Source organism: Rhipicephalus microplus, chromosome 2 (assembly GCF_043290135.1).
Source record: "Rhipicephalus microplus isolate Deutch F79 chromosome 2, USDA_Rmic, whole genome shotgun sequence".
Lineage (NCBI taxonomy): Eukaryota > Metazoa > Arthropoda > Arachnida > Ixodida > Ixodidae > Rhipicephalus > Rhipicephalus microplus.
In genome coordinates this window covers 236,652,738-236,679,862 of record NC_134701.1, presented here as the reverse complement: position 1 = coordinate 236,679,862, position 27,125 = coordinate 236,652,738, and the positions used below count along the sequence as shown (strand labels likewise).

The 27,125-nt window shown below is 46.6% G+C and overlaps 1 protein-coding gene across 3 annotated transcripts in view; it reads right to left on the bottom strand.

The window, feature by feature from the left end:
* Positions 1 to 27,125, bottom strand: part of Pgant6 (Polypeptide N-Acetylgalactosaminyltransferase 6) — a 126,833-nt gene that overhangs the window by 73,620 nt on the left and 26,088 nt on the right. For 2 of the 3 annotated variants that reach the window (XM_037421348.2, XM_075877829.1), the window contains exon 2: positions 26,164 to 26,444. The exons of the other annotated variant lie outside the window; for it this stretch is intronic. In XM_037421348.2, coding sequence (XP_037277245.2) covers positions 26,164 to 26,340 — 177 coding nt within the window. In that variant the 5' untranslated portion in view covers positions 26,341 to 26,444. The remainder of the gene's footprint in view (positions 1 to 26,163; positions 26,445 to 27,125) is intronic. 3 annotated transcript variants of the gene reach the window in all.

Here is a 27,125-nt window from a genome sequence, read left to right as displayed (position 1 = left end):
TGTGTGTGTGTGTGTGTGTGTGTGTGTGTGTGTGTGTGTGTGTGTGTGTGTGTGTGTGTGTGTGTGTGTGTGTGTGTGTGTGTGTGTGTGTGTGTGTGTGTGTGTGTGTGTGTGTGTGTGTGTGTGTGTGTGTGTGTGTGTGTGTGTGTGTGTGTGTGTTGTGTGTGTGTGAACGAAGGGGAAAGTGTATAAGCTACAATTACAGGAGAAAAGACTTGAACGTCTTACACAAAGGAGGTAACTGATAACAATATCTACAATAAAAAATGTGATCGATTGCAGTCATCCATTATATTCCGCTCGTAAGCAACGGGTAAAGTTCTAACTAGTAATCAATTATTATGCTCATACCCTTTTAACTTTATGCTTCAAGCATTTATTTGCCTACTCGTATTTAAAAAAAGGCGTTTATGACATGATATCTCCCCAAGACCAGCAGTTTAGAGATTCGAAATTTCCGCACTATGGCGTTGCCTTTGGATCACGGATATCCGGCCAGAAAGAAGAGCATCTTAACTTTTACATGAGTTTCGCAAATATTTAAAGTATTAGAAACCTCAACCTAATGCGTATACAAAAGTACAGAATTTTTCGAGGGGCTCACTATCTGCATTAATTCACAACTAATGAAATCGACACACCGTTCGACCAAGGAATGCATAACGAAGATTATTTGTGGTTTCTCAACTGTATTGTAGTGAGTCTCAGTTACATTGAACGTAATTATAGTGGACTAAAAATCACCGTTGTTGTCGGTGGGATCCGAGCTCACCATTTTCGAATTACGCGTCCGATGCTTTGAGTAACATTTTAAGCCACGACTGAGGGCGCTAGCTCGCCCACTTTCTTGTCGGGTATTTACGTGCGATTATTACTCAGGACTCTCAGTCTAATGGACAAGAAACTCGAAGGACTAAAAGAAAAGGCGAGACAAAAGAGCACTCGCAGTCACGCAGTGACTCACGGCCATTTGTAGGAAAACGGGCGGCCACGCTTATTATGTGGCTACAGTAATTACATGTGTGTAGTTTTTGGGCCACGCCCTTCAACGACGCAACGGACTTCCGCTAATGTCGCAAATAACGGGGGGTACGACGGATGGCGGACTAGTGGGAGATATGTCGGGCGCTTCCGAATGAAAACCGGAAAGCCAAACCGTATCGAGATTGCGAATTCGGGGCTCGGCAGTACGGGTCGCGCGACCTTTTGCAAAGACGCGGAAACGAACACACTGCAGCGCTCAGGTAAGCGCGCACGGAAACATGCGCCTCCATCAGGTGCATATGGCTGCCGCGTTCCCCGGCTGCGAACCTCATTGTTTGCTCCGAGTACAAATGCTTAAGACCATCGTTCCCCATTGCGAACCTGTTTTGTGAATAGGGTAGCAGGTATACCCACAAGTGATTACAAAACAACGCTAACCGGACTACAGCGACCGTTACCAAATAAGAAAAAAAGTAATCGATGAACTTAAAAATACCAAATTAGCGAAGTCGATTAAAAAGTAATCGATTCCGTGAGATGCAGTACGAAATTTGTCAGCGATAATTCAGAGCGAATATGTATACTCAGTAATACAGCGAATGTGCAAGACAGCACGTGTTATCTTTCTTTTTCTTTAAATTTTGTTTTTCGCTTGTATTTTTCTTTCTTCGTTAAGTGGAACAAATGCCGGCCGCGTTTATATAAATCATCGTAATGCACTCTCAATCGTCCTAATTAGAGCAAACAGGCAAATAATCCAAGGAAAGATGTTACACGTAGTTATAATGATGTAAATATGAAGGAAGTAAGGTCGACCAGAAGATAGCAGGGACGAACCTGCGACCTTTGATTATCGCGTATACGATGTTCTGTTAACCGAGATACAGCGGCGGTCATCTTCCCTATACGTGCACTCAAACCTGGCAGTGTTAGCACTAGCATCTTACGATATTCATTCGTATACCTACTCTATTTCTTCCTTGCTTCCACTTATGCAATCATTGTTATTTACTTTCTGACTGTTTCGGTAAATGAAGTGATGCGCGTGGTTTACTGTCTTTCAGGGACAAAAAGGCTTAGAGGCGTTGCATATTAAAGTAAAGGTTAAAGACCTCTATCTAACGAGGGAACGCGATGCGGTATGAAAAGCCACAAGCACCGTTATTAAAGCGAGCAAGCACCGCCACAGTGGTCCAGTATCGAAGGCACTCGGCTGCTGACCAGAAGGTCACGGGATCGAATCCCAGCCGCATTTTTGGTGTACAATAAAATGCTCGAGACTTGTGAGCTTATATTTTGGTGTACGTATAAAGAACACCAGGCAGTCAAAATTTCCGAAGCCCTCTACTACGGTGTTTCTCAAAATCACATCGCGGTTTTGGGACGTTAAACCCAACCAATCATTATTAAATAAAGCGAGCAAATCAGAGTGAACAAGGACGCCATCTGGTAAACGCACTCAACAATATTAATGACACAAAGAAGAAAAAAAACACCGGCTGCGTCCATGCCGGAAGATCATTCGACAAAACGACTGACGTAAATCACGTGCTGCATAACGAGGCACGATCCAAGCAAGGTGAAAGCCATCTAGTGTGACGGCGCAACCTGTAACTCCTATACTGCGCCATATATATTATCACTTAGATTACATATAATCTATGGAAGCCGACAGAAACTGAAGATAGCAGAACCCGTGTCAACAGCAGAAAGGAAGTGATTCCATCAATTCATACGTGACATAATTGAGAAAGCTGTTGAGTAAGTGGCCAGAGAATATATGTGGTGTTTAACGTCCCCAAACCACCATATTATTATGAGAGACGCCGTAATGGAGGGCTTCGGAAATTTCAATTACTTGGAGTTCTTTAACGTGCCCCCAAATCTGAGCACCCGGGCCTACAGCATTTTCACCTTGATAAAAAAAGCAGCCGCCGCAGCCGGGATTCGATCCCGCGACCTGCGGGTGAGCAGCCGAGTACCTTACCCACTAGACCACCACGGCGGGGCGGCTACAATGTAAAGAAAGCGCTATTTGAATTCAAAGGAAGCTCCCTACAACCAGACTCACGTGAGTTCATCGTCATCGTTTTTTATCGCGCTTAGGTTGATCGGCATCACGCGCTAAACATCACCGCGCCGTGTTATTTGCACAAAGCAAAACACATCACTAACATCGAAAACAAAACATACAGCTTTCACACTTGGTACATTCACGAAGAAAAATCTCCACGATGTACCAGTATGTCGCGAGAGCTATACAGCAATGTAATCGGTACGATGTAACTGTTCGATACAGATGACAGCAATGCTATAGAAGGTCATACCTTCGACTGAACAGCCAGGAAACAAACGCATTTCGAGAAGAACGGGGGATGAATACAAGTACAGTATTGGTGGAATCAAAAGGCAGCAATCGTTTAATGTTCGTTTACGGAGATATAACGTTTCTATAGATATATTGACCCGATCAACGATATACGTCAGAGGTCAAATGAGGCTGCCAGGAAACAAAAAAAAAATTCTGGTGCAGCAAGAAAGGAAAATAAACAGACCGTAGAGATTGAAAGTAAAGGTAATATCTACACTATACCTTGACGCCGTCATTGAATGATGGCAAAAAGCGGGCAGTAGCGATGGTAACAGGTTACCATGGAAACGGCCTCGCAGAAAATAGCGAAGCCACTGAAGCCGCACTAATTGGCCGAGTTGAGGATGCGAGCCAGAGGTGCCCTCCCTTGCTAACTATGTACCTCTTCAATTTTGTTGTAATCAAACACTTCAGATAGCTTTCAATGGAGGGGAGACGGGTATGCCCTAGAAGTTACTTTTTTTTTTTCGTTTCTCCTTACTTTGCCCTTTCGACGAAAGTTCAGTGATCTTAAAATAACAACTTTAGTCGTTGAATGTGGCGTGCAGAACAAATGCGTGGCAGAGAGAAATGTTGCGTTGCTCTCAGCTTCACTTTCGGCTGTTGTTGCTGCAGGGTAGCCAGCGCTAATCAGAACACAAGAAGCTTAGACGCTTCTGCCTCCGCCCGGACTGTGTACCCTATATGCACAACGTGAGAACACCCGCACCAGTAATAAACGTGCGCAAGTACGCAGTAAGTGAAAGCCATTTGAGCCGCTATTCACTAAATCCATGTGGGAAGCTGAAACTAGGGAAAAAACGGGTAACAAGAAGGCAATATTGACAGGCGGTTCAGACAGACTTCGCTGCAACGCTTTCAAAATTTTACTTTTTTTTTTATCTCTCGTGGGTGCCCCATAGTTACGTTATACACGACAGTTCACAGAAAAGACGTTATCTGCGAAGGACAGCCAGAAATAATAGGCGCTAAATTTCATTGTATTATTTTATTGATTACTCCGCGGCAACAACTAACTCTTTTATTGAAGTAAAAAGCCATCGCTCCTAAATTCGGCAGCAGTGACGAATGTGAGTGTCTATAATAGCATTCAATTCGTCTTCTTAGGTTAGACTGAGCCGACAGGCTGCACCAAAACCCGTCGTATACAGCGACGCACGGTTGCTCCAGGCACCGATTCCTTCCTTCAGAAAAAAAACAAAAAAACAGCGAAATGTGTTGAAGCGAAACAAACAAAAAAGACAGAAAGCAGAAACAAACAGAGATGGAGGAATTCTATCGTAGAAAAGAAAGCGAATGAAGGACTTTTACGCGTGGGCTGCAGACGTATAGGCCGCTACCCGTAGCAACCATCCCTTCTTCCAACCAACCGCGAATAAAAGAAAAGGCAACGCGCAATGGCCTATCACGCCCTCTGAAGGCGAAAGGGGCGCAGTAATGGAAGCGCGGTTCAACCACCGGGTTCAGGCCACGCTCTCTGCGGGAGCGCTCACTGGGATCAAGAGCCCGCTGCCGGCCCTCAAGGTCTGGGCGGATGCCTCCAGAATGCGCAACTCCTTATAGCAATTCTGGGACGCCGCAGAAGGAAGAAAGCGGAAGAAACAGAAATTAATGACGGCGGGGAAAAAAATAAACAAGGTATATATTCTATGGTAACATCGTTACCTTTGCCGGCTCAGCGAACAACCCGAATCGCATCACGTGTGTGTTGTAGGGCCATACCAACCATAGGCGTCAGCAGAATTTTGACAGGGGGAGGGGGTAAAGCTGTGTTGCATCACGGCGGAGGAATAGGGAGCATAGTGCATAGGTGCTACTTGGGTAGCCTGGGGGGGGGGGGGGGAGGGAGTCAAAGCAACTGTTTATGTTGCATTCAATGAACCCATAGCGTTGATAAGACAGGGACCATAGAAAGAGTATATACACAGAACCTGCTGTGCAATTTCTGACTTCTGTGGTCCTGTCTTATCAGCGCTATGGCTTCATTGATCGTAACAAACCAACAAGCCGAAAAGTCTGTTTCTCATTTTGTACCCTCCCTTCGACGAGAGGATATCGCCTAACCGCGAAATTCAAGTTTGCTTCTGTCCTATTTCGGCTACCGTACGATATGTTGTAGAAGACTATTGTTGATTGATACGTGGGGTTTAACGTCCCAAAAGCACAATATGATGAGAGAATCAGTAGTGGGGGGCTCCGGAAATTTCGACCAACTGGGGTCCTTTAACGTGCGCCAAAATATAAGCACACGAGTCCATACAGCACTTTCGCCTCCATAGAAAATGCAGCCGACGCAACCGGGGTTCAATCCCGCGACCTGCGAGTCAGCCGCCGAGTACCTTAGCTAATAGACCTCCGCGGCGGGGCTTTGTAGAAGACTACATATACGCGGTAAGTTTTGGTGGTGGTGTTGTATGTAAGGCGTTAACACATGAAACTTGTTTTTCTTTTTTTCAGCGCCAGTAGATGAGGACCGGAAAGAAGACGTGCACGACAGGATCCACTGGAGCTAGCTGAAGTTAGTTCATCATGCTGCCCAAGCCATTCTTTCAGTCACCCTTTGCTCAGGCTGAAAGAAGTGTTATACAATCTTTGCCATTTTACTTATTATGCTACTGCCACGGCAGCCTAGTTTCGATCGGAAGTTAGCACTTGTCACATAGGGTGATGACCGCGAAGCGGCAACATTTCAGAATAGGCAGCGTAGATATCTCATGCTAAGGCGTCGTCCGATCAACTGCAGCAAATTATTGCTGATGAAGTGCTAATGCTACGGAGTAATGACAGCAACGTGACTGCTCCCTCAAACTCGCTGTTTCTTATCGTATACCTTTACTGCCAACATTCTTACAGCCACGAGGCGAGGTATATAGGCGCACGAATGCGTGCGATAAGGAGGAAAGTGCTAGGCTGATAAGACACAAATTATGAACAAGAGAGAAGGACATATGAGGGCTAATGTTGGCGCAGATATGAGAAACGCGCATGGAGGTTAACCGAAAGAAAAGCACATGGGTTGCGAACCGACTCTGTGGGCGATGGCAAATACGAAATGTCGGAGACAAATTGCGGGATTGAAAAAATCAGAAGAGGTTGGGAATAACAGAATCATGGTTTCTCTTAAATGTTATTCCTATACGTATAAATTCAAATTAGGCTTCGTATAACCCTTTGTACGACGCATATCCGGCTCAAAAATTATGACTGCACCACCAGAGACAGCTCAGTGTGCCTCGATAGAACGCGCAATCAAATCTTTATCAACTGAGACTATATGCGAGCAGTTATGATTTTATATTTTAATGTCGCTTTCATTTTGTTTGTGCATTCCTGTGCGTTCAATGTAGCTCTTAAGTTGTAAGGAAATGTTAGATAGCGCAAATCCAAACGTACGCGCATGTGCAAGCGAGGAATAAAAAAAACAGTTAAGAAATACGAGACATTCGGCGACGAGAAAAACACACAACAGACATTACGAATGGCAGACTACGTGCTCGGCTTATCAGCTACAACGGCAACGTGCGATTTTGCTGTTTGTATGGAATCGTTTACTTCAAAAAGAAAAGTAGAACAATTGCACTTTCATCCCACTAAGAGCGTACGCCTCAGAAAAAAACTTTCAACCACACGAGAATAGTCGGCAGCGTAATAATGCTTGATATTGGGGCAGTTGGTTTGTCAATATGTAACTGAAACAGGGCAGGAGAATGACGAAACGGCCGAGCCAACCAAACGAAACGACAGAGCATTGACATCGTAATGGTTTCACTAGATATTGTTTGCTTATAGGGGGCTTTATATTTCGTACAACGAGCTCATAAAACCAGACGTAAGTCAGCACTCTGTTCTTTTGTCTGGTTGGCTCGGCTTTTTCTTTGTTCTATACTGTGCTGTCTCAGTTAAAAAAAAAAACTTGCCGTGTACTTGTCTACAAACAGCCTTCCCTAAAGAGTCGCAATCCATCCTGTCCTTTGCCTGCACCTCATGTCAACGATTGCCCGAACGGATTCAAGCGCTCTTTGATCGGATGATCTATTAAAAACAATCAAATAGAAATAGTCATAAATTAGGTAAGGGCCTCGACGTTCCCTTCTCTCTGCCCATCAGCCACGTGCAAAGCGGAAACATAGTGCAGGGGTGCCCGCATGACCGCAAACATTCGCGTTTTAGTCAGGGTTGGAGTCGGCAAGTATGCCGTCCGTTACGCTCACGAATACCCGTTACCTTTGTCCTCAGGCAAGGCGGCGCATACAGGGTGAGATCTGCACACGTTCGGTGGTCACGCGCGACCTCCCAACTAAGGCGCAACCGCACCTCTGCTCGAAGGCGCACAGGCCTTGCCGTCACTTTCCGACCCGCAGTCACGTATACACAGGCAGCGAAGAGCCGGCCAATTTTCCCACCGCCACTGCGCCGCATGAACAACGCACGGGCGCAAATTGGCCGCAAATTATTACATGGGCTGGCCCGCCCACGCACACGCCCGCGCGACGCTCCACTGTGCAGGGAAGTTTCAGCGCCCTTTCACTTCCGCTCTATATACCGTGCACCGGTGATTGAAGTTACGCACTTCTTAGAGGGTTTAGAATTAGGGGACCCATGACACTGAGACACGGACTGACGGAACATGGGAGAGGCCTTTGTCCTGCAGTGGATGTAGTCAGGATGATGATGATGATGATGATGATGATGATGATGATGACGACGACGGCGGCGATGATGATGATGCTGATGACACTGAGTCCCCTAATCTTATATGACATATATGACCAATCTATGTGACCTATATGCCCCACCGCAGTGGTATAGTGGCTAAGGTATATTCGGCTGCTCACCCGCAGGTCGCGGGATCGAATCCCGGCTGCGGCAGCTGCATTTTCGATGGAAGCGGAAATGCTGTAGGTCCATGTGCTCAGATTTGGGCACACGTTAATGAACCCCACGTAGTCGAAATTTCCGGAACCCTCCACTCTACGGCGTCTCTCATAATCGTATGGTGGTTTGGGGACGTTAAACTCCACATAATAATTAATGAAATCAAACAACCACAGGCATTCTATTCCCTCCACTACCGCATTCCTGAAAGTTTGTGTCGCTTTCGGACGTCCAAGCCCATAAAAAAAACCTTTCACTCTAACCAGAATGCCGCCGCCGTCGTCGGGAATCAACTACTCGTGCTCGATCTTAGCAGTCGAACGCTTTAGCCGCTAAGCTATACTACAGCATGTTAAAACTTGAAAGGTAGCCAAGCACAATAAGTACGCGCGCATTTCTCACAGAACAGCCAGTAAAGGCTCATCCAGCAGCCGGCAACGAGAACAATTAAGTATAACCTGCATCCAAGAAAAGCCGCGTGACGCCGTTTATTTCGAAAAATTGAACTAACAATACAATACGAAGAAACAGCGAGACAAGCGTTTCCCCGCACGCCTTTTCGATCTACGCGACCGGAGGCGCGTCCGACGAATACGCACGTAGAGACAGCTATATAGCACAGCGCGTATACGCAGCACGTGAGAGTGCCTTCGCCGGCACAATGCGGCCAACCCGAACGGACCGCCATAAAATAGCACTTGAGGCACGCTATACGAGGAAAACGATTCATACATGCTCAACTCGTTTCGATGAACCGACGCCTTTTCCAGGCACTCGCAAGCACGAATCTCGGCTGTACAGCGGCGGCGTACGATTTATGTCTTGCCTGCATTTTTCTTCCGCAATCCCTCGGGCGAGCGCAGGCTGTATGTACGCTTTGGGTGAAAGTGCACCACTAAAGACGGACCGTTTTCCACTAGTGCAGTTAGAGCTGATCGAAAAGCGACCGATGATTGATCGATTGATTTGTGGGGTTTAACGTCCCAAAACCACTGATTATCATGAGAGACGCCGTAGTGGAGGGCTGCGGAAATTTCGACCACCTGGGGTTCTTTAACGTGCACCCAAATCTGAGTACACGGGCCTACAACATTTCCGCCTCCATCGGAAATGCAGCCGCCGCAGCCGGGATGCTAACCCGCGACCTGCGGGTCAGCAGCCGAGTACCTTAGCCACTAGACCACCGCGGCGGGGCAAGCGACCGATGCTCCGCAGCGGTGGTATATAGAAAAGAGTTGAACAAGCTATAAGAAGCAGGCAGCAGTGCGCGCCGCGGCGATAAACACGGCCAAAAGAAATTGAAAGCTGGAGTTCACTATGAGGTGTTGTAGGGCATGGACGACTGGAGCGTTATACTTTAGGGAGCCGTATATCGACGAGTAAGTGGAGTCATCCGCACGGCTAGACAAATAAGTTTTGCAGACGCGTATTAACGATCAGTAGCCACCCTCAAAACATTTATTTGGAACTAAATACGGAATGTGAAATGGCATCTCAAACTCCCGAAAGAAAAGTGAAGATTTATTAAAATTAACAGTCAAGATATTGTTGGTGAGCAGGTATCAAAGAAGAAGGAGCGGCATTAAGCCGGAACGCATACACTAACTTTTAAGAAACACACCCACTTTCACCCATCAAATGCTGCACGATGAGAATGAGTGTGTTCGAGAGCTCAATATGATTGAGCATATAACCATGAAATCAAGAGCGATTGAAAAACCAGAATCTCACGAAAACTCGCTTGAAGGATAAACATGAAGCAGTTGCCTATACCATGCACACTTATCCGAACACTCGACCCAAACGCCCTGATTTTATAAGCTCTGTAATCAAAGGACGGACCTCAATCATATTCTGGTGGGCTGCCTCTCGGTGACAGGGCAAAATGAAAATATACAGTAATGGAGAGCAGTGGGAGACCACGCTGTTAGGCACAGACCCAGAAGTGCAAGTCCTTCGGCAAGCCGAGGATGCCGCCAGAGCGCGAGGACTCATGGCTACCACCTATAGGAGAAGGAGACGATTCTTCCTCACCTTGCCCTATTTTTTTTTTGTTCTTAATAAAGTTATTTCCTCCTCGGCACTACTGTCTTCTACACAGAGGCAACCGATAGTACACGCCCTGGAATGCGCCTTCATGCGCAGCGTCCCCTAATCCAGCGTAGACACTCGGTTCTATCCTAACCAACGCTCCTTACACCGAGTTTTCTGGAGCGATTAAGCGGATTCCTGCGCCTCCACATGCAAAGCATGCAGCGCGCTCGCTCCCCAGCCTTAGGCGGGGAATTATCTATAAGCATTCTGCATTGGACCGCGGACGACATGCAGCCCGAAATAAAGCCACGAACGCAAAAAAAAACAAAAAACGCAAGCACATATATGCACAGACGTATATAAAACCCCACCGGCACCCTGCAACTGCCCACAGCATACAGAGGGCTCCGTGTTCGCGTTCCCACGCAACTGCGTCACAACAGCGGCAGCTGCACTCATTTGCCTAATGCCGAGCAGAGCTAAGACAATGCGGCCTGCAACTGAAGAACCCGGACTTCAGCGGTGAATGCTCGCGTTTCCTTCAAAACGCCAGTGCTCGCGCGCTCCTTCGCAAAACGCACGTATAATCTCAGAAGCCGACACGTGATGGAACTACAGATGCGAGAAAAGCAGTAGCGTATCCAGGCGGGGTGAGAGGGGGGGGGGGGGGGGCTTCAATTTTTTCTCCCTGAATTTCTTTAAAATTTTACTTGCGTATATATGTGAACACACATACAAACACGCGCGCTAACATAACGTATGGTTGAAGACCTCCCCTCCCTATAAAAAAAAATATAAATTTCTGGCTACGCCGCTGGACCAAGGTACATCCCTCATCGCCCCTGCAAACTTCAAACTCTCCATTTTGCAGCAATTGTAACATTTCGCTTACTTTTTGTTGTATAACCCCCACTCCTTTCTGTAAAGCCTTCGGACATGGAAATTATTCAAATAAATAAATAAATACACCGCATAGTAAGCGCGATCCAGTTGTAATGCGATAGGAGAAGCACAGCTCTTGTTCCCATGCCAACAAGAAGCGCTGCCAGACGCACGGATAAGTGTGAGACAATGCACAGCCTCGGTCACTGCGGCGGCGCAGCTCTCCGACCACCGCCTGCAGTGGGCTCACACGGCGGAATTCCCCCCCCCCCTTTTTTTTTTCGCATCACGTTAATTATAGAGAGTCATTAGAGTGGAAGCCGGAACACTCCCAGGGCGCCGTGACTCGTTCGCCCGTTCCATTTCTTTATGCCGCACGAACTTAGCTTTCCCACGCGTCGACGGTGTATGTGCGTGTGTGCGATATCTCACGACGACACCAAGCACCCGCTCAACTATAGTCCACGTGCTCCACTCCTGAAAGCTAGGCAGTGTTGTATGCAGCCAAAATTCCTGAAGTACATGCAGACGCAGGTCTGGATAAAGACAAATTCGAAATTCGCGCAATAGGAAAGATGGTCTCTTTCCTGCGAAGCTGTCAGCTATGCCATGTGCCGTCGTCGTCGTCGTCATCATAGTGGTAGTAGTAGTAGTAGTAGTTGTTGTCATCGTAGTAGTAGTAGTAGTAGTAGTAGTAGTAGTAGTAGTAGTAGTAGTAGTAGTAGTAGTAGTAGTAGTAGTAGTAGTAGTAGTCATCACTCACGCAAAGTGACCAGAAGAGGGAGCGAATAAAGAAAGGAATAAAACGAAATGATGGTGATGATGATGATGATTACAATGATTTAGATGAATATGCAAAATAGCGATGACGACGCTCCTAGCGGGAGATTTATATTACGTGAACTCGCTAGGAAATCGCAAAACACTAGCTACGTTTTCAGCTTCGCTGCACGATGGTTTTCACAGCGTGAAACTGACCTCTTTTTTTTTGGGGGGGGGGGGAGGGCGGGGGGGGTATACGTTACATTTCGAAGACGCCTTACGAAAACTGCAGACCGACTCAAGGCGATTCAGTTTCGAAATGTCGACTGATCCGGAACACAGCGCAGTCAGAATCCCAATGAGACAGATGTCACGAAACGAGTGTGCTATAAAGTGGTACGTGGCCCACGCGCCAAGACATTGCAGGAAGTGACTTTGTCTGGAGACAAGAAAGGCTTGCTATCGTGACCTAAACGACTGTGTCTGTGCCCCTATAGATGGCAGTTGTCAGCCTGTTCTCTCCCCATTTCCTCTGTCCTCGTGCTCTCTATGTACTAAAACGAAATAACTAAATGACTCTTGGCTGTAGGGGTTCATCGTTGAAAAAAATTGGAGGGGGCGGGGGGGGGGGGGTGAACACACTGACACGAGAAAACGAAAACAGACAATGACACCGGCGTTTATCCTCTCTGGTTCTCTTCTCCTGCGCTCATACCTGCGTGCCTTATCTTCCTTCACGGTGACGTAAACGTTAAGAGCATAGGCCTGCTATGCTGCAACACATAGGTTCGATGTCACCATTAGAAGCTTATTTGTCTATGATGAAGACTAGCTGATAATGGAGGTGGACGATTGGGCGAGTTGGTGATTCATGATCGACGTATGTAACTGCGCGGTAGTAAACACGGACGACAAGAAGATACAAGGACAAGCGCAGACTATCAACTGAAGGTTTATTTTTCACAAACCACATATATATGACTGAAACAGAAACAGAAAACACGAAAATCTACAAAAAATGATGACTTAGCACTTAACAATCGACAAAACGTGAACGTTTGACAAAAGCAGATTCAAGGACCATGTGCGCCACTTGCCAGATACCGTAGCTCTTTATCTAAAAGAGCTAACGACGGTTTGCTGACGCAGTGTTCTGGTTCCCGTGCCATTTTTTCCGCTTCGACAATCATACGGGTATGATCGTCTTTGTGCCTGAACATTACGACCGTGCTTTCGAACTGCGCAAGGCAGCCACACCTACTGACGTGCTGAGCTAAAAAACCCTCATTGCCAGTGCGCACATTGCGTGCGTGCTCGCGCAGGCGCTCATTTAGGCATCTCCCAGTCTGCCCGATGTAACACGCACCACAAGATAGCGGAATTCTATAAACTACATTCATGTCACATCTGACAAACTGGGTTTTATGCCTGACAGTGCAAGCTTGTTTGGGCCTATTGTTTACACATGTCATTTTGGCTAGCTGAGAGAGCTTGTAAGGTGCCGAAAAGTCGACGTGCCATTTCGTGTCATTGTTACAGAGAAGGGTTCTTGGCAAAACGCCTTAGGGATGTTTTTGCAGAAAAAGTTGAAACTTTTAGAGATTAATGATCCCTTTCTAGTCAGGAATTCAAGGGTGGTCACTGAATTCTTCAAAGAGTATTCTAACTACACTTTAAGTGCTTTTTCCATAGATATCAAAGATTTATATTATTCTCTCCCTCGTGACGCTTTGTATTCATGCATAGAAGAATGTGTTGATCTAATGGGCCACGTAACGTTCCAGAATGCAGCTGGTGTCAGTGTTAGCAGTTTTCTTGACCTGCTAGCTACCTATCTGACCTCTACCTATGTAGAATGGAACGGTGATGTTTATCAAAATAATGGCGTGTCAATAGGATCTTCGATTGCACCGATTCTGAGTGATTTGTTGCTTGCGAAGTTCGACAGGAACTTGAAAGAGCGGCTGTGTTGCCAGGAAGTTGTGAGGATATTCAGGTTCGTCGACGACTACCTGGTGGTTTTTAAGTGTGAATCTGCTAGAGTAATGGGGTTGTCATCTGATGTCATTGAAGTTTTTAGTGACTGCTTGAGTCCACTCGTACTGACCCATGAACTCCCAGTGAAAAACTCGATTCGCTTCCTAGACATGAGACTTTTGTTCAGCGTGAATCACGCATGCTGGATGTATGAGCCTCGCGCTATGAAACCGCTTTTGCCTTTTAAATCAGCGCATAGCAAATTGGTTAAGAGAGGCATAGTGAACTCCTGCTTCACTAATGCCCTGGACAGATCATGTTTCCATATGATGGAAACAAGCTTCCAAAATCAAGTTGAGCGTCTGAAAGAAGCTGGCTACCCGGATTCGCTTCTCATTTCTGTGGCAGAAACAATAAAAAAGAAGAAAAAGCCCAGAAGCAGAGAGAGCACTAATGACAGAGACAAAAGCAAACGTGACAAAGTCGCAGTAATCCCTTACAAGCACCAGCTATCTCACAAGATAAAAAAGCTCGGACAGCGCATGGGCGTAAAGGTCGTTTTTTCGGCACCTTACAAGCTCTCTCAGCTAGCCAAAATGACATGTGTAAACAATAGGCCCAAACAAGCTTGCACTGTCAGGCATAAAACCCAGTTTGTCAGATGTGACATGAATGTAGTTTATAGAATTCCGCTATCTTGTGGTGCGTGTTACATCGGGCAGACTGGGAGATGCCTAAATGAGCGCCTGCGCGAGCACGCACGCAATGTGCGCACTGGCAATGAGGGTTTTTTAGCTCAGCACGTCAGTAGGTGTGGCTGCCTTGCGCAGTTCGAAAGCACGGTCGTAATGTTCAGGCACAAAGACGATCATACCCGTATGATTGTCGAAGCGGAAAAAATGGCACGGGAACCAGAACACTGCGTCAGCAAACCGTCGTTAGCTCTTTTAGATAAAGAGCTACGGTATCTGGCAAGTGGCGCACATGGTCCTTGAATCTGCTTTTGTCAAACGTTCACGTTTTGTCGATTGTTAAGTGCTAAGTCATCATTTTTTGTAGATTTTCGTGTTTTCTGTTTCTGTTTCAGTCATATATATGTGGTTTGTGAAAAATAAACCTTCAGTTGATAGTCTGCGCTTGTCCTTGTATCTTCTTGTCGTCCGTGTTTACTACCGCGCAGTTACATACGTTGATAATGGAGCTAAGTAAGATACAGGGGACGACAACTGTATTGTTTTGAATGTATTATAACAACTGTGATATAAATGCAAGGGTAGTAATGTGGACGAAAAGACGATTCCTTACCGGCAGGAACCAAACCAGCAACCTTCAGATGCAGTCTGCATAAGAAGGGTGCAGACTTCATCGTGCATAATTTCGCGCTACATAAAATCAAGTACTAAACAAATTGCTCCTGACTTGAGTACATGAAAACAAGCCAAGCGTGAAGAGCAGCTGCCGAGAAGTTCCGAAATTTCTCCCAGCGGGCTCACCAAGTCAGTACAGAGATAAGCGAGCGCATCGCAAACCTCTTCGGCTCCAACATGCTGGCGAATCAGAACTGTGGCCGTGCGTTGGCCTCGTGGTACGCGTTTAGATGCGACTTCGCATACCATTCACGACTGCCGGCTCTTTACAGCTCAGCCTGAAGCACTTTAGATAACCACCATAAAGCCGAAGAACGATGTCCCCTATACCTTAACCCCCCCGTATACGTTCTCCTCCCCCCCCCCCCAAAAAAAAAAGCATCTTACCAGCCTTCCAAAACAAAAGAGTATAGCTCCCTCCACCATACCGCCACCGCTAAAGGCTAATGGCCCCACCAAGCCGTGCAGTCGACGAAGCCAAAGCCCTAGCCATTTTACGACCGCAGACGAGAGAAGAATACAGCGGTCACGTTTCCCTGCGGTTTCCGGCCTCGCTTCTCTCTTATACGTCGACCGTGCCGTCACTTTCTCTCGGAAACAAAGCGCAGGAGCGTGTCACGATGCAACGGTATATACTGCTTCCGGATGAACGCGTAGCCGCGCAGTTGTCACATGACGGGAGCAGTGCACCCTCCTTTCCCACTATAGCGCCACGTGCTTGGGTGTCGCCTCATGGGCTGGTCGATTCATCCACCAGACAGCAATAAAGTGAGTCGGGTATCTGGAAAACAAAAATTTCCCCCGCTGCTCGATGGCAGCCGTTAAGTGATGCGCTCTTCAATGAACGTGTAAGAAAAATTATTGGCGTGATAAACAATAGGAATCCCTCGTTCTTGCTTCCCATTGACTGATGGAAGCTGTCCTTTCAATGCGTTAAGAGTGCCCCATTGTGGGATAAAGTGGATGAGTTCGCGTGAGGCTTACCGTATTCATTCGCATAATACGATCCCTATTGCCTATCAAAGTATTCGCGGGTCATTGTTTAATTGATGCAAGGTAATGCAAACGCATCACTTGCAAGCTTGACGCTAAATCCTACCCAAATTTCTTTATCTTTTTTGCCGCACATTGAAAAACTGCTAACGGCATATACGGTGCCTGTATCAATCCCGAAGCAGAGATATATCAGTGTCAACAATCTCAGTGCTATCATGTTCGCACAATTGATCCACTGGCATACCCCAGGTGATGACAGTCTCGACGTGAAGAACACAGCACTTTGGCTTGGTCAAGTCGGTGCATGCTCGGATAGGCTTGAGCGTAATTTAGACGAAGACCAAGAAGGCACACGATACTCGGCTGCTGGCCCGCACGTCGCGAATTCATATCCCGGCTGCGGCGGCTGCATTTCCGATGGAGGCGGAAATGTTGTAGGCCCGTGTGCTCAGATTTGGGTGCACGCTAAAGAACCCCAGGTGGTCGAAATTTCCGGAGCCCTCCACTACGGCGTCTCTCATAATCATATGGTGGTTTTGGGACGTTAAACCCCACAAATCAATCAAGAAGGCACACGAGCTCGTCTGTGTTCTGTGTCTCTCCTCGATCTTAATCTAAATCGTGCTGAAGCCTATCCAAGTGTGAAGAACATGCCTATGGCGTATACTTAGAGCGATTCTTTACGACAACACTATCAGGGGCTTTTACGTGCCGGGGCTTTTACGTGCCATAATCATGCCGTGATTTTGGCACGCAACCCCCCCCCCCCCCCCAATATTGTTGTCCTGAACAGTCGCGGAAACCCGGATTAGGGTTTCCTCCCACGTGCTTAGTTTACGAATATTTTTTTTTAATAAAACGTTATCTCTCTAGCATTCCGCCTCTATCCGAATGAGATACTGCGGCCGGGATTAAACACGCGACCTTCAGATCAGCCACCAATCACGATACTGTGACCTTATATATTAGTAGGGGACACATGCAGTAGCAGCGCCAATAATTCTTGCGGGAAAATTTAGAACGAAAGCGTTTCCGTCCAAAGAAAGCACGCCCAAGGACACGTCGGAACTCATCTGCCAACGCATCACGTATACACGCTATAGACAGGCTTGCGATATGTGTGGAACCCTCGATTCCTTCTCGCCGCAACACCGGAAAGTGCGAGCCACGTCAGATCACAAGCTCGCTCGGTTGGCCCGCATTTTAAAAGCAAAGTACGTCGGCCTTGCGAGCAACGATTCCTCGACAAAATGGAAAGCAAGCTTCAACCCTGAATCCGGTGTTATCGATCCCTCCTCGGTGGACCCTGTTATGCGGCCGAGTCTCCTTTCCAAGGCAAACACGGAGCCGTTTCCCCTGTCCACCACGAGATGCAGCCACGTGGCTCGTTGAGCACCCCCTTTTCTTTTGTCTGAACGCTTTTCTCGAGCGTTGCCTAAAAACATTATACCGCAGCTTTTATTCGATTCGCGAATCCACAAGACGAGTGCAGGATGAGCTAAAGCCCAAATGCCAGCGCTCCCGACCTGGAGAACGTGTAGAAATATAATAAAAAAAGTGTTGATGCATTGCTGACGTTAGCAATGGTTACAATTTGGTTGTAGATTAATTAGTATGTAATATCGTACACCTCATGGTGTACCCGGTGTTTTTTGAAGAAGCAGCACTGTATCAAGAAGTAACCACCGATTTTTCGTATTTTATAATTTGTAATAGTTATCTACCCTTACAAATCAGTATTTTCGCGTACTGCTCATTCGTTGCACGTGACGTTTGCTGTCGCTAAAAATTGTATAACGTTATTTTACAGTGTTTGCTTGTTATAACAATGTTTCCACTTATGCGGGACATAAAATTTGCATAATATTCCCCCCCCCCCCCGCCCTCCCACAATGCTCCTTCTGAAGTCTGTGGGAGGCTTTGTGAATAAATGAATAAATAAATGTACGAACTGCGCAATCGATTGATTGGTTTGTTTACTCTTTTAATCATTTATTCGCAGACAAACCAACCGAACGATCGATTTATTTATTTATTTATTTATTTATTTATTTATTTATTTATTCCTCAGTGCAGCTCCTAAGCTACTCGAAATGTTATTGCGAATGAGGAGCTCCTGATATGTTACGTACAAACAATTTTTGTGAAATCCAATCCAATGTTCACGCTCCTACTTTCGCATTCTGTACTCAACGGAACGCGGTCAATGTGATCTAGAATCGCATCTGCCACCTCGTGGCTATCAGCAGAACGATACAGCCTCCGGGCCAGCACCGGCCGGATGGAACACGCAAGACGAAACGCTACAACCTGCAATCTGCAAAGGACGACGCAAAAGTAGGCATAGCGCGGGAGTCTACACACATACACGGCGGGGGAAAAAAGAATAATAAATCGGGCAAAAGAGACGTCGGAAGCATCGCCGCCAGCGAGGAGTCCAGTAGGTGCCGCTAGGAAGCGACCGGTCCAACCCGTCCTGACCGTAGACAGAGACGGACCACGCGCGCAGCATTCGCAGTGTCCCACTTCTTAGGCGCGCACGGCCAACAAGAAGGCAGCATACTCGAAAAGGCAGGAGAAAAGCGGCGCGGAAGCCATTCGTGAAGTGAACTTCACTAACCTTTCCCGCCGTCTCCCCCATTAAATTTTCCTTTTCTCTGCGTTTATTCTTTTGGACAGTGCGAAGGCAACTTCCGCAATCGCGGTGCCGCAATACCCACGAGGCCGGCCTCTCTGCTGTGTTATGCAGCGCACGATGCGCGCACACACAAAGACCTGTTGCCAAGGCCGCACGTTTTCGCGGAACTTTCGTTTCTGCTTCGGTTATTTTTTTTTTCCTTTTCCGGAGGTAGCGCTAGCCAAGTGTATTACAGCTTGCGGTGGAGCAGACAAAACCGATCAAGACAACAAACGATCCAACCTCACAGACCCCATCACTCTCGGCTGGAGTCAGCGGCCGTTAGATGTTACGTCACAGTCAATGGCTGACTTTTCTTTTTTTTTTTTTGCCATGGCCTGGACATGTTAGCATTACAGTGCGCAAGTGTAAGCTCGCCGCTTCGTTACACGAAGAGAGTAAAGAAGCAAGACTATATATGCCACATTCTGCCAAGCATCTATAGATACTAAAGCGCACATCTGTAACATTAGAGCCTGTTTTGTATCAATTCATCCTCGTTGTCAGCTCTTCTGCGCTGATCTCTCATTCGCGTGCAGCGGTCGATAACAGAGTCAAGGACTTGACCGCGCACAAACCAATAATTGGAGAGCCGAAAAGAATTTGGAAAAGGGAAATCCACGGCTAGAAAACGCAATCACAAATTATAACGTAGCACAGAAGCCATAGACTTCTCAGCAGAACAACATGGTATAAGGATGAAATAGTAAATGAAATGGTTACACAACTCCATTACTGGAATGGGATGAAACGAAGACAAAGTTTAGGACAGTTCAAAGTAAAACGTTCGCCATCATGCAATTAACGTTAGCTAATGCGTATGGACATTTTCACTGAAGGCTCCCTGAGCATTCACTTCCTCTTCTATACTGAGATGGCGAAGTTTCACGAAGCGAAAAAATACAAAAAGCGCATTTCGATCTTTTTCCTGGGCTGCACTTTTCCTTGGCTTCACTGTCTGTCTCATTCGGCGCTACTAACTCATTCACTACCTGACTGGCAGTGTACCCGTCAAATAACCGCGAAGGTCAACGTCACCACGACAATAGAGCCAACGACTATAAATCAAGGTCGACGTCGGAGCGATGTCAACACTAACGCTAACGCAAGAGAGGATCGCCAGATTTTGAAATAAAAAAACTTGCAGACAAATAAAAAAATTCAGTGAAATAAACAAGAAAAGTTCTTGACATCGAGGGGTGAAAACATTTGAAGGTGGTGGAGTGCTTACGAAAGCCGACTCGTAAATGTAGCGATTTAATTATTATAATGTTGTAAATTTAACCTGTCAATCAAGAAACTTTTCACAGCGTGTTCTCAAAATATCGCGACGGCAGAAGCTAGAGTTGACGTGTGTCCAGCGAGGACGCATCCTAGTGTATATTACGGGTCGCTTTGTAAATCGTCTCCTCGCCTTCCACAGCCAATAAGCCATTCGGAGTGTTCCGTGAATTGCGCCACAGTCTTGCAAGGATCACTAAAACCGATCGAAGACCCGGTTATGACAAGGTGTCGGCGTCGTCCCCTCTCACGACGTCTAAAAGGCACAGTCGATGTCCTTCACACTCGATGTCTGCACCATTAAAAGGAATGCTCGCGCCACTTCCCCCCATCACCGACCGAGTCGCCCTCGCAATCCGCGCATCTGTCATCGCAATGGTCCTCGACGCGTTATACACGTAGAAAGAAGGGAGGCCGCGAGTCCGAAATCAACGGCAACGCGGTCCGGGAAAATAAAAATGAAAAAAGGCCCCAACGCCCACTCGTGGTAATGAGAGCCCACTCGGACGCCACGTCGCGATGGCTGGCCGGCCAGCTGGAGCGTTGACGCAGCGAGGCGACGCAGTGCGAAAAGCAGCATAGAGTAGCAATATGCGGCCGGCGCGACGTGGAAATGTCACCAACGTCGTCATCCACGTTTCCCTCGGTCACTCAGCCAAGCCGTATAGTATAGCGCCGACCAGCTGTTGCACAGCATAGCCAGCACAAACTTCCCTCGACGTATAGGTGTGAGCTCAGGGAAGCACAAGAGCAACAGCTGGCAAGCTGCCGCGTCGGCTGACGGCACGACCACTGCCGTATATAACACAACGTTGCCAATTGGTGTTGGTTTTGCTGATTGTTAGCGAACAGATCTGGTGATCGCGAACGGTTGTCATAACTCCGCCTGGCCACGGGCATTCGGCGCTTATTGTGTTTTTCTTTTCTTATCTGGTACATCCAAAAGTACGTACGGCAATGATTTTTTTAGGAAACGTTGCATGACTCGCTGTTCTTTTACAGAACAGCGAGCTTTTGTACGAGCTTTTGTAATGAGTGACGTAACTGAGCTGTAGAAAAAAAATTTTGGCGACTACGGGTAGTGAGAGTTATCGTATATATTCCTAAAAGACGTCTTCCAACGTTCACTTGAAAGTTATTGCACTATCTCAATTCGAAAAGCACCACTAGGGCAGCAATACTCAAATGAAAATATTCGGAACAGTGCGACTTGTGGCCTAACTTATTCCCTTCCTCACATCATTTCCCTCAATCTCAATCAATCACTCATTAACGTTAAAGAACATCAGTTACTCATTACAATTTAGGACCCATCCATTACGGCGTAGTTACATGTAAATACGGGCAGTATACAAGTCCCCAACAATATACTTCAATGAAGCTGTCTACATTGGGCCGATGTATTACCGTGTACCTCTGTAAAGCGAGCTTTAGGCTACACGAAAGCGGACGCAGCTGCAAGTTATTCAAGCGACACAATTCAAAGCCATCCTTTAAAATTGCATTAATGGACTTATGTACAGCCGCAATACCAGTGTACTAAAGCTTAACGCATAAAATAAGACGGCGAGCCGTCATATGACGACAAAAAAAATCGAAACAAATCACTCTTTCCCGAATAGCTGCAAAATCACTCAGCAATCAAGCCAGTGTTTTGATGCATTTCCAATTACCCAATAGCGCGATGCATGAAGAAGGTTACCAGGAAAGTGCATTCCGACTGACCAAAGACACTCAAGAACGACAACAACGTCTCTCGAAAATATATCTTCCTAGTCACAACAGCACATAAGAAATCATTAGGGCCCTTGTCAGGAAAAGCGCCAGAGTGTACGTTTTTAGTTCGAAATGCAGCGTCAAAGGATGCCGCCACCGCCGCCGCCGCCGTCTATACACGATATACTCTGGACACGGCACTTACGCGGCTTCTTTGATGCTGTTCATACTCGGAGAAACGTCATGCACTGGAAACTTTTTTTTGCTCGTAAGGACAAGCTACGATGCGAGGAAAGCTATGGAAAGTAACGCGTCATTCTGAATAGTTGGTGTCGCGCGGTATTTTTTAACGTATATATGGTCAAACTTGATACGGCTTTCCCGCAGCCTTTCCTCGAGCTTTTTACCCCGCCACTTGAAAAGATTTCTTTAGTAACACAGCACTTTTTTTTTTTTCAGAATATGCATCAATTGCGGTCAAGTATAAATTGTACTTTGTTTTCGTTTGATATAGGCATTGCACTTAAGCGGCTAGCCAAGACGCTGCAGAGAAAAAGTATTTGCACAGCACTGGATTTTTCTTGCAATCAGACGACAGAAACCTGAGTAAGCGTCCACCCTTCACTTTTTTTCTTCTCTGTTTTTTGAGCAAACAACGACGCGTGCCTATGTTCGAACAACATTCTGTCCAAACTCTAAATCAGTTGGCGGTGTTTATCGAGAACCAACATGCGAGTTTGATAGAAACAAGAAAAGAGCGACGACAATGCTACGGGGCACACCAGTTCAACTTCGATCGTTTTTGTTCTCCGCCTTGCACCATAGGCCCAGTACACGGGAGGTTTCAATTTGCGAGCTCATCGCATTCAGTCCACCACGTCAACGAAATTCGAACCTGCGCGGCGGCAGCATTTCCGATGGAGGCGGAAATGTTGTAGGCCCATGTGCTCAGATTTGGGTGCACGTTGAAAAAAACACAGGTGGGCGAAATTTCCGGGGCCCTCCACTACAGCGTCTCTTATGATCATATGGTCGTTTTGGGACGTTGAAGCGCACATATCAATCACTTAATCAAAGTCGAACAGGCGACACCGTAATCATAAGCAGAACGCCACGGCCGCGGAGAGTGTCTGTCGTGTCGTAGTCATACTTATATTACAGACCTCCACAACTACCCAGACGCCAAAGACGCACATGCACAAACTTCCTGGACACATCGCTCCTGGTGGGGCTAAAAATGTCAACCGATAGTACGGGCGAGGCCACGGATTTCAAATATGCCAGAGAGTGAGGATAAACTTATGAAATGCTCAGAATAATACCTATACACTGCGGCCGCTACTGTTACAAGAGGTAGCTGCGAATAACTAAGTCCAGCGTCAGTCAAAGGTCATGGTTTTTCGACCATACCTCGACCAATCTTACACCTAGAACATCTCTTTGGGGTTGATATACGCATATCCAATCCATATAACTGCATTTCTTCCCAAATGTTCATTCATATTTTATATATAAATATATATATAGCTGCACTTTCATGGTATTCCGTCGTAACACGAAAGAGAATCACGCAGTCATCGAAGCATAGCTGCAACTTTCTTGGACAATGAGAAATACACGCGCATAAATCTGCAGTCCACATATTACAGCAACAAAGAATTAAGCGGCCCCATCGTTTCGGCGTGCGCGACAGTGCACGCCGAAACCCACGGCGGTGGCTTCTAAGCACAAGAGTTTACGACTTGGGTCGTCCGGGCTATATACACAGGCTCGACTGGAGAAACAGAATGATCGCCTCCCCGTATCTTTGAGAAGCGCACCTATAACATAAAGCCCTTATGGATTTACCCAAACCCTTTTTCCTCCGTTTTTCGTGAGGCCAATTGACAAAGCGAAAGGCAAAAAAAAAAAATACTAGCCGATAGCCAAGGCGAGCACACGTTCTCATTGCCTCGCGATAACGCAGTGTACAGACTGCACCGCACAATCTTGCTTTCTATTATTCGACGTTGCCTCCGTGCTGAGTCATAAAATGTCCTGTGTGCGTCGTTCGCCCGTTCTAGACCGCGTTTCTCGACGCAACAAAAGCAGCTTCACCGGCTTGTGCCCCCACAATTACTCTCCAATGAGACAGCACCAACTAATATATACACGCACAGTCACTTGTTACGAAACCCAAGTCATTCGTAAAGGACAACCTCGTGGTTTCGTTCAGTGCGAGGACTAACCCCATTTGTTTCATTACCTTCTGATAGATCTGCAAGCAAAAGTTTTTTTTTTTTCTTCCAGTTTTGGTGGCAATATCACCAACTATGGTGTTGCACCAGCACGCCATGAAGCACTGACTCTTTCCGGTCCTGAGTGACAGAGTGCGAGTTCAACAGACGGTACCATATAACCGAAAGTGCTGCAGATTTAACAGGGCATTAGCCACGAGAAGTGGCGGTGCTAAACAGCCGAGAAAATACACATCCGTCCCACATTTGCGCTCGCGTGGTTAACGGCAGCTATGCGGCGTTGACTTTGTTTATTCTTCGCGTTCTGTCCGACATGAAAGCGCCAGTACAAAAAAAAAAAAAAAACTCGAGAGAACAAAACAAAAAAAGAAAGAAAAAATTGTCACACCGGCCGCTCAACCGAACGTCAAAAAGTGCGCAAATCGCGGCGACACGCCATGGAGTGACAAATGCATTGGTATGACAACAACGGCAGAGATGCGCCCGGTCGAATAAGAGGGAGACAAGAACGGATATTGAAATGAATTTTGACAAAACGTAACTCGACCCTGTGGCACGCAACGGAAGCTTCAAGTCCCGTCAGCCAATCATAATTGGGGATTAGAAGCGAAACTCTGTCAGTGGCCGCAGACGCCTACCGAACTGAAACTATACAGTCGCGGAGTAATAGCACCTAGCGCAACACGCGTCATTCCACCTTAATGTCAATAGCACGCAGCCCTCTCTCGGCGCTCATTGGATGACGAGCCACATAGGCCTCCGCAGCGTTACACGGAGCTGTTAAGAGCCCAGTTTCCTGCAAGAACAGCTATAGCCGATTGCAGCATTAAAGGGACACTAAAGTCAAATAACAATTCAAGCCAGAGTGAAAGCTCAATGTGTGACGACGTCTAAACCGACACTATCAACAACAGCACCCAACTTACCGAGAAATTAGTGCAAATGCGCGAGAACACATGTATACCACGAGCGGGGCATTCCCAAAACGATCCCGGTGACGTCAGACTTACCACCTACAATTAATCACTAGTAATTTAACTAGCACCACTAAATAAAGAACCTTCCGTGCAGTAAGAGGCGTAATAAAATGCTGCTTGTTCGTTCCCGTTTGATTAATGGAAAAAAGAGCCGCCGGATGTTACCATGGGGAATGGCGCGAGTGTTTCAAACGTTCACCTTTCGCCTGGTTAAACTGGACAGGTCTTGCCATCTAGCGGGGCCCATTTGAACCAAGCACGCTTGTCATCTTTGAGGCGACGGCACGAAATTGTTCCATGGCCGTTGTTGCTGCTGTGGCTCCCGCTACTTTCGTTCTGCTGCTACAAGTGTCGACGGCCGCGCAGTAAAGCCGGTCAACGTTGTGCACGGCAACAGTGACGTGAAAGGTTCCACATGAAGCGGGTAATTCGAAGTGGGCTAAAACGTGATCTTATTTCAAAATTAGCATTTCCTCGGCACAAAAGTATATCCTTACGACGTTTATGGACCGCTACTTCAACAATCATGCTACGACAAAATATTTGCCTTTAGTGTCCCTTTAAAAGCCCACGGCATTTTCTCCTTAAACGCGAATGCACATAAGTCCGCATCAATGGGCGAACACTCCAGATTAACGCAATCAGCCAGCCGGCTGGTAACTTCACCGTTGAACAATGTCAAGTGCATGAGCGGTGCTATTTCTTTAGTATAGTAGGCAATCAGCTACCGCGCCCGTCATCTGCGTGGAACCTATCCGAAATTGTTTAGTTCTATCAGATTTTAATATAGTGATCGCAAAGCTATATCACGAGAACGCAGGGAATAGGGCACGAACATTGTTAGATCCAGTGCACTAAAACATTCACCATGTCACATTGGTTACAATATTTCCAAAGTTACATGTCTTTCCAATGCTTGCTGATCATATAGAAGTTCCTGCGAGCAGCTCCACGGATGAGGCAGAAGACATAACCCTCCATCACACGCTAAAAAAAGGCAATGCCCGAGGCTGGGAAAAGCTCTGACCTCTGCGGCAGCGTTGGGTTCCCGCGGAGCCCTGGGCAGGAAGGAAGCACCACGAGGCACATAGTCCAGCACCTGGTTCCCGCTGCCCGCTAGACTGCGGAACAGCAGCGTGGTACACAGCACCAACGCCAGCGCCGTCAGCGCCAGCTTCAGCATACGCCGCGTGTTGCGGCGCATGGCTGCTGCTGTGGGACGCTAGTGTTGTCAGGAGGAACAGCGGCGGCCACTCCCAGGCATCCTTCGTGCGCAGGTTATCCTCACTTGAGCAATCGGCAGCTAGGCTGTAAAATAATATAAAAACAGACCGATGGGTTACCTCCCCACGAAATGCTTCAGGTAGAACTGGACTAATGTAACGCTTCGAATTCAATCATTCCAACCTCTCGAGTATAGTCAGTGGTAGCAGCGCCACTCCACTGATACCCGCTACCACCGGAATCTGCCAGTTGTGAACGAAGCATGCCATATATATATATATATATATATATATATATATATATATATATATATATATATATATATATATATATATATATATATATATATATATATATATATATATATATAAGGGAAAGAAGTTTATACCTAAGGGCTCTAAGGGCTCGTTTTTTCGTGTTTTGACACAATATTAATGAGATCTAACAGACAGTAATGCCAAGGAATGTACAGGGGAAGTTATTAGAACCAATGGAATGTAAATAAGAAGAAAGAAAAGTGGATGAAAAGGGTGGCTCAGCGGTTAGAGCATCGAACGCGTTATTCGAAGGTCGTAGGTTCGATTCCTGCCCACGGCTGGTTATTTTTTCATCCACTTTTCTTTCTTCTTATTTACATTCCATTGGTTCTAATAACTTCCCCTGTACATTCATTGGCATTACTGTCTGTTAGATCTCATTAATATTGTGTTAAAACACGGAAAAACGAGCCCTTAGGTATACACTTTTTTCCCTTTCATATATATA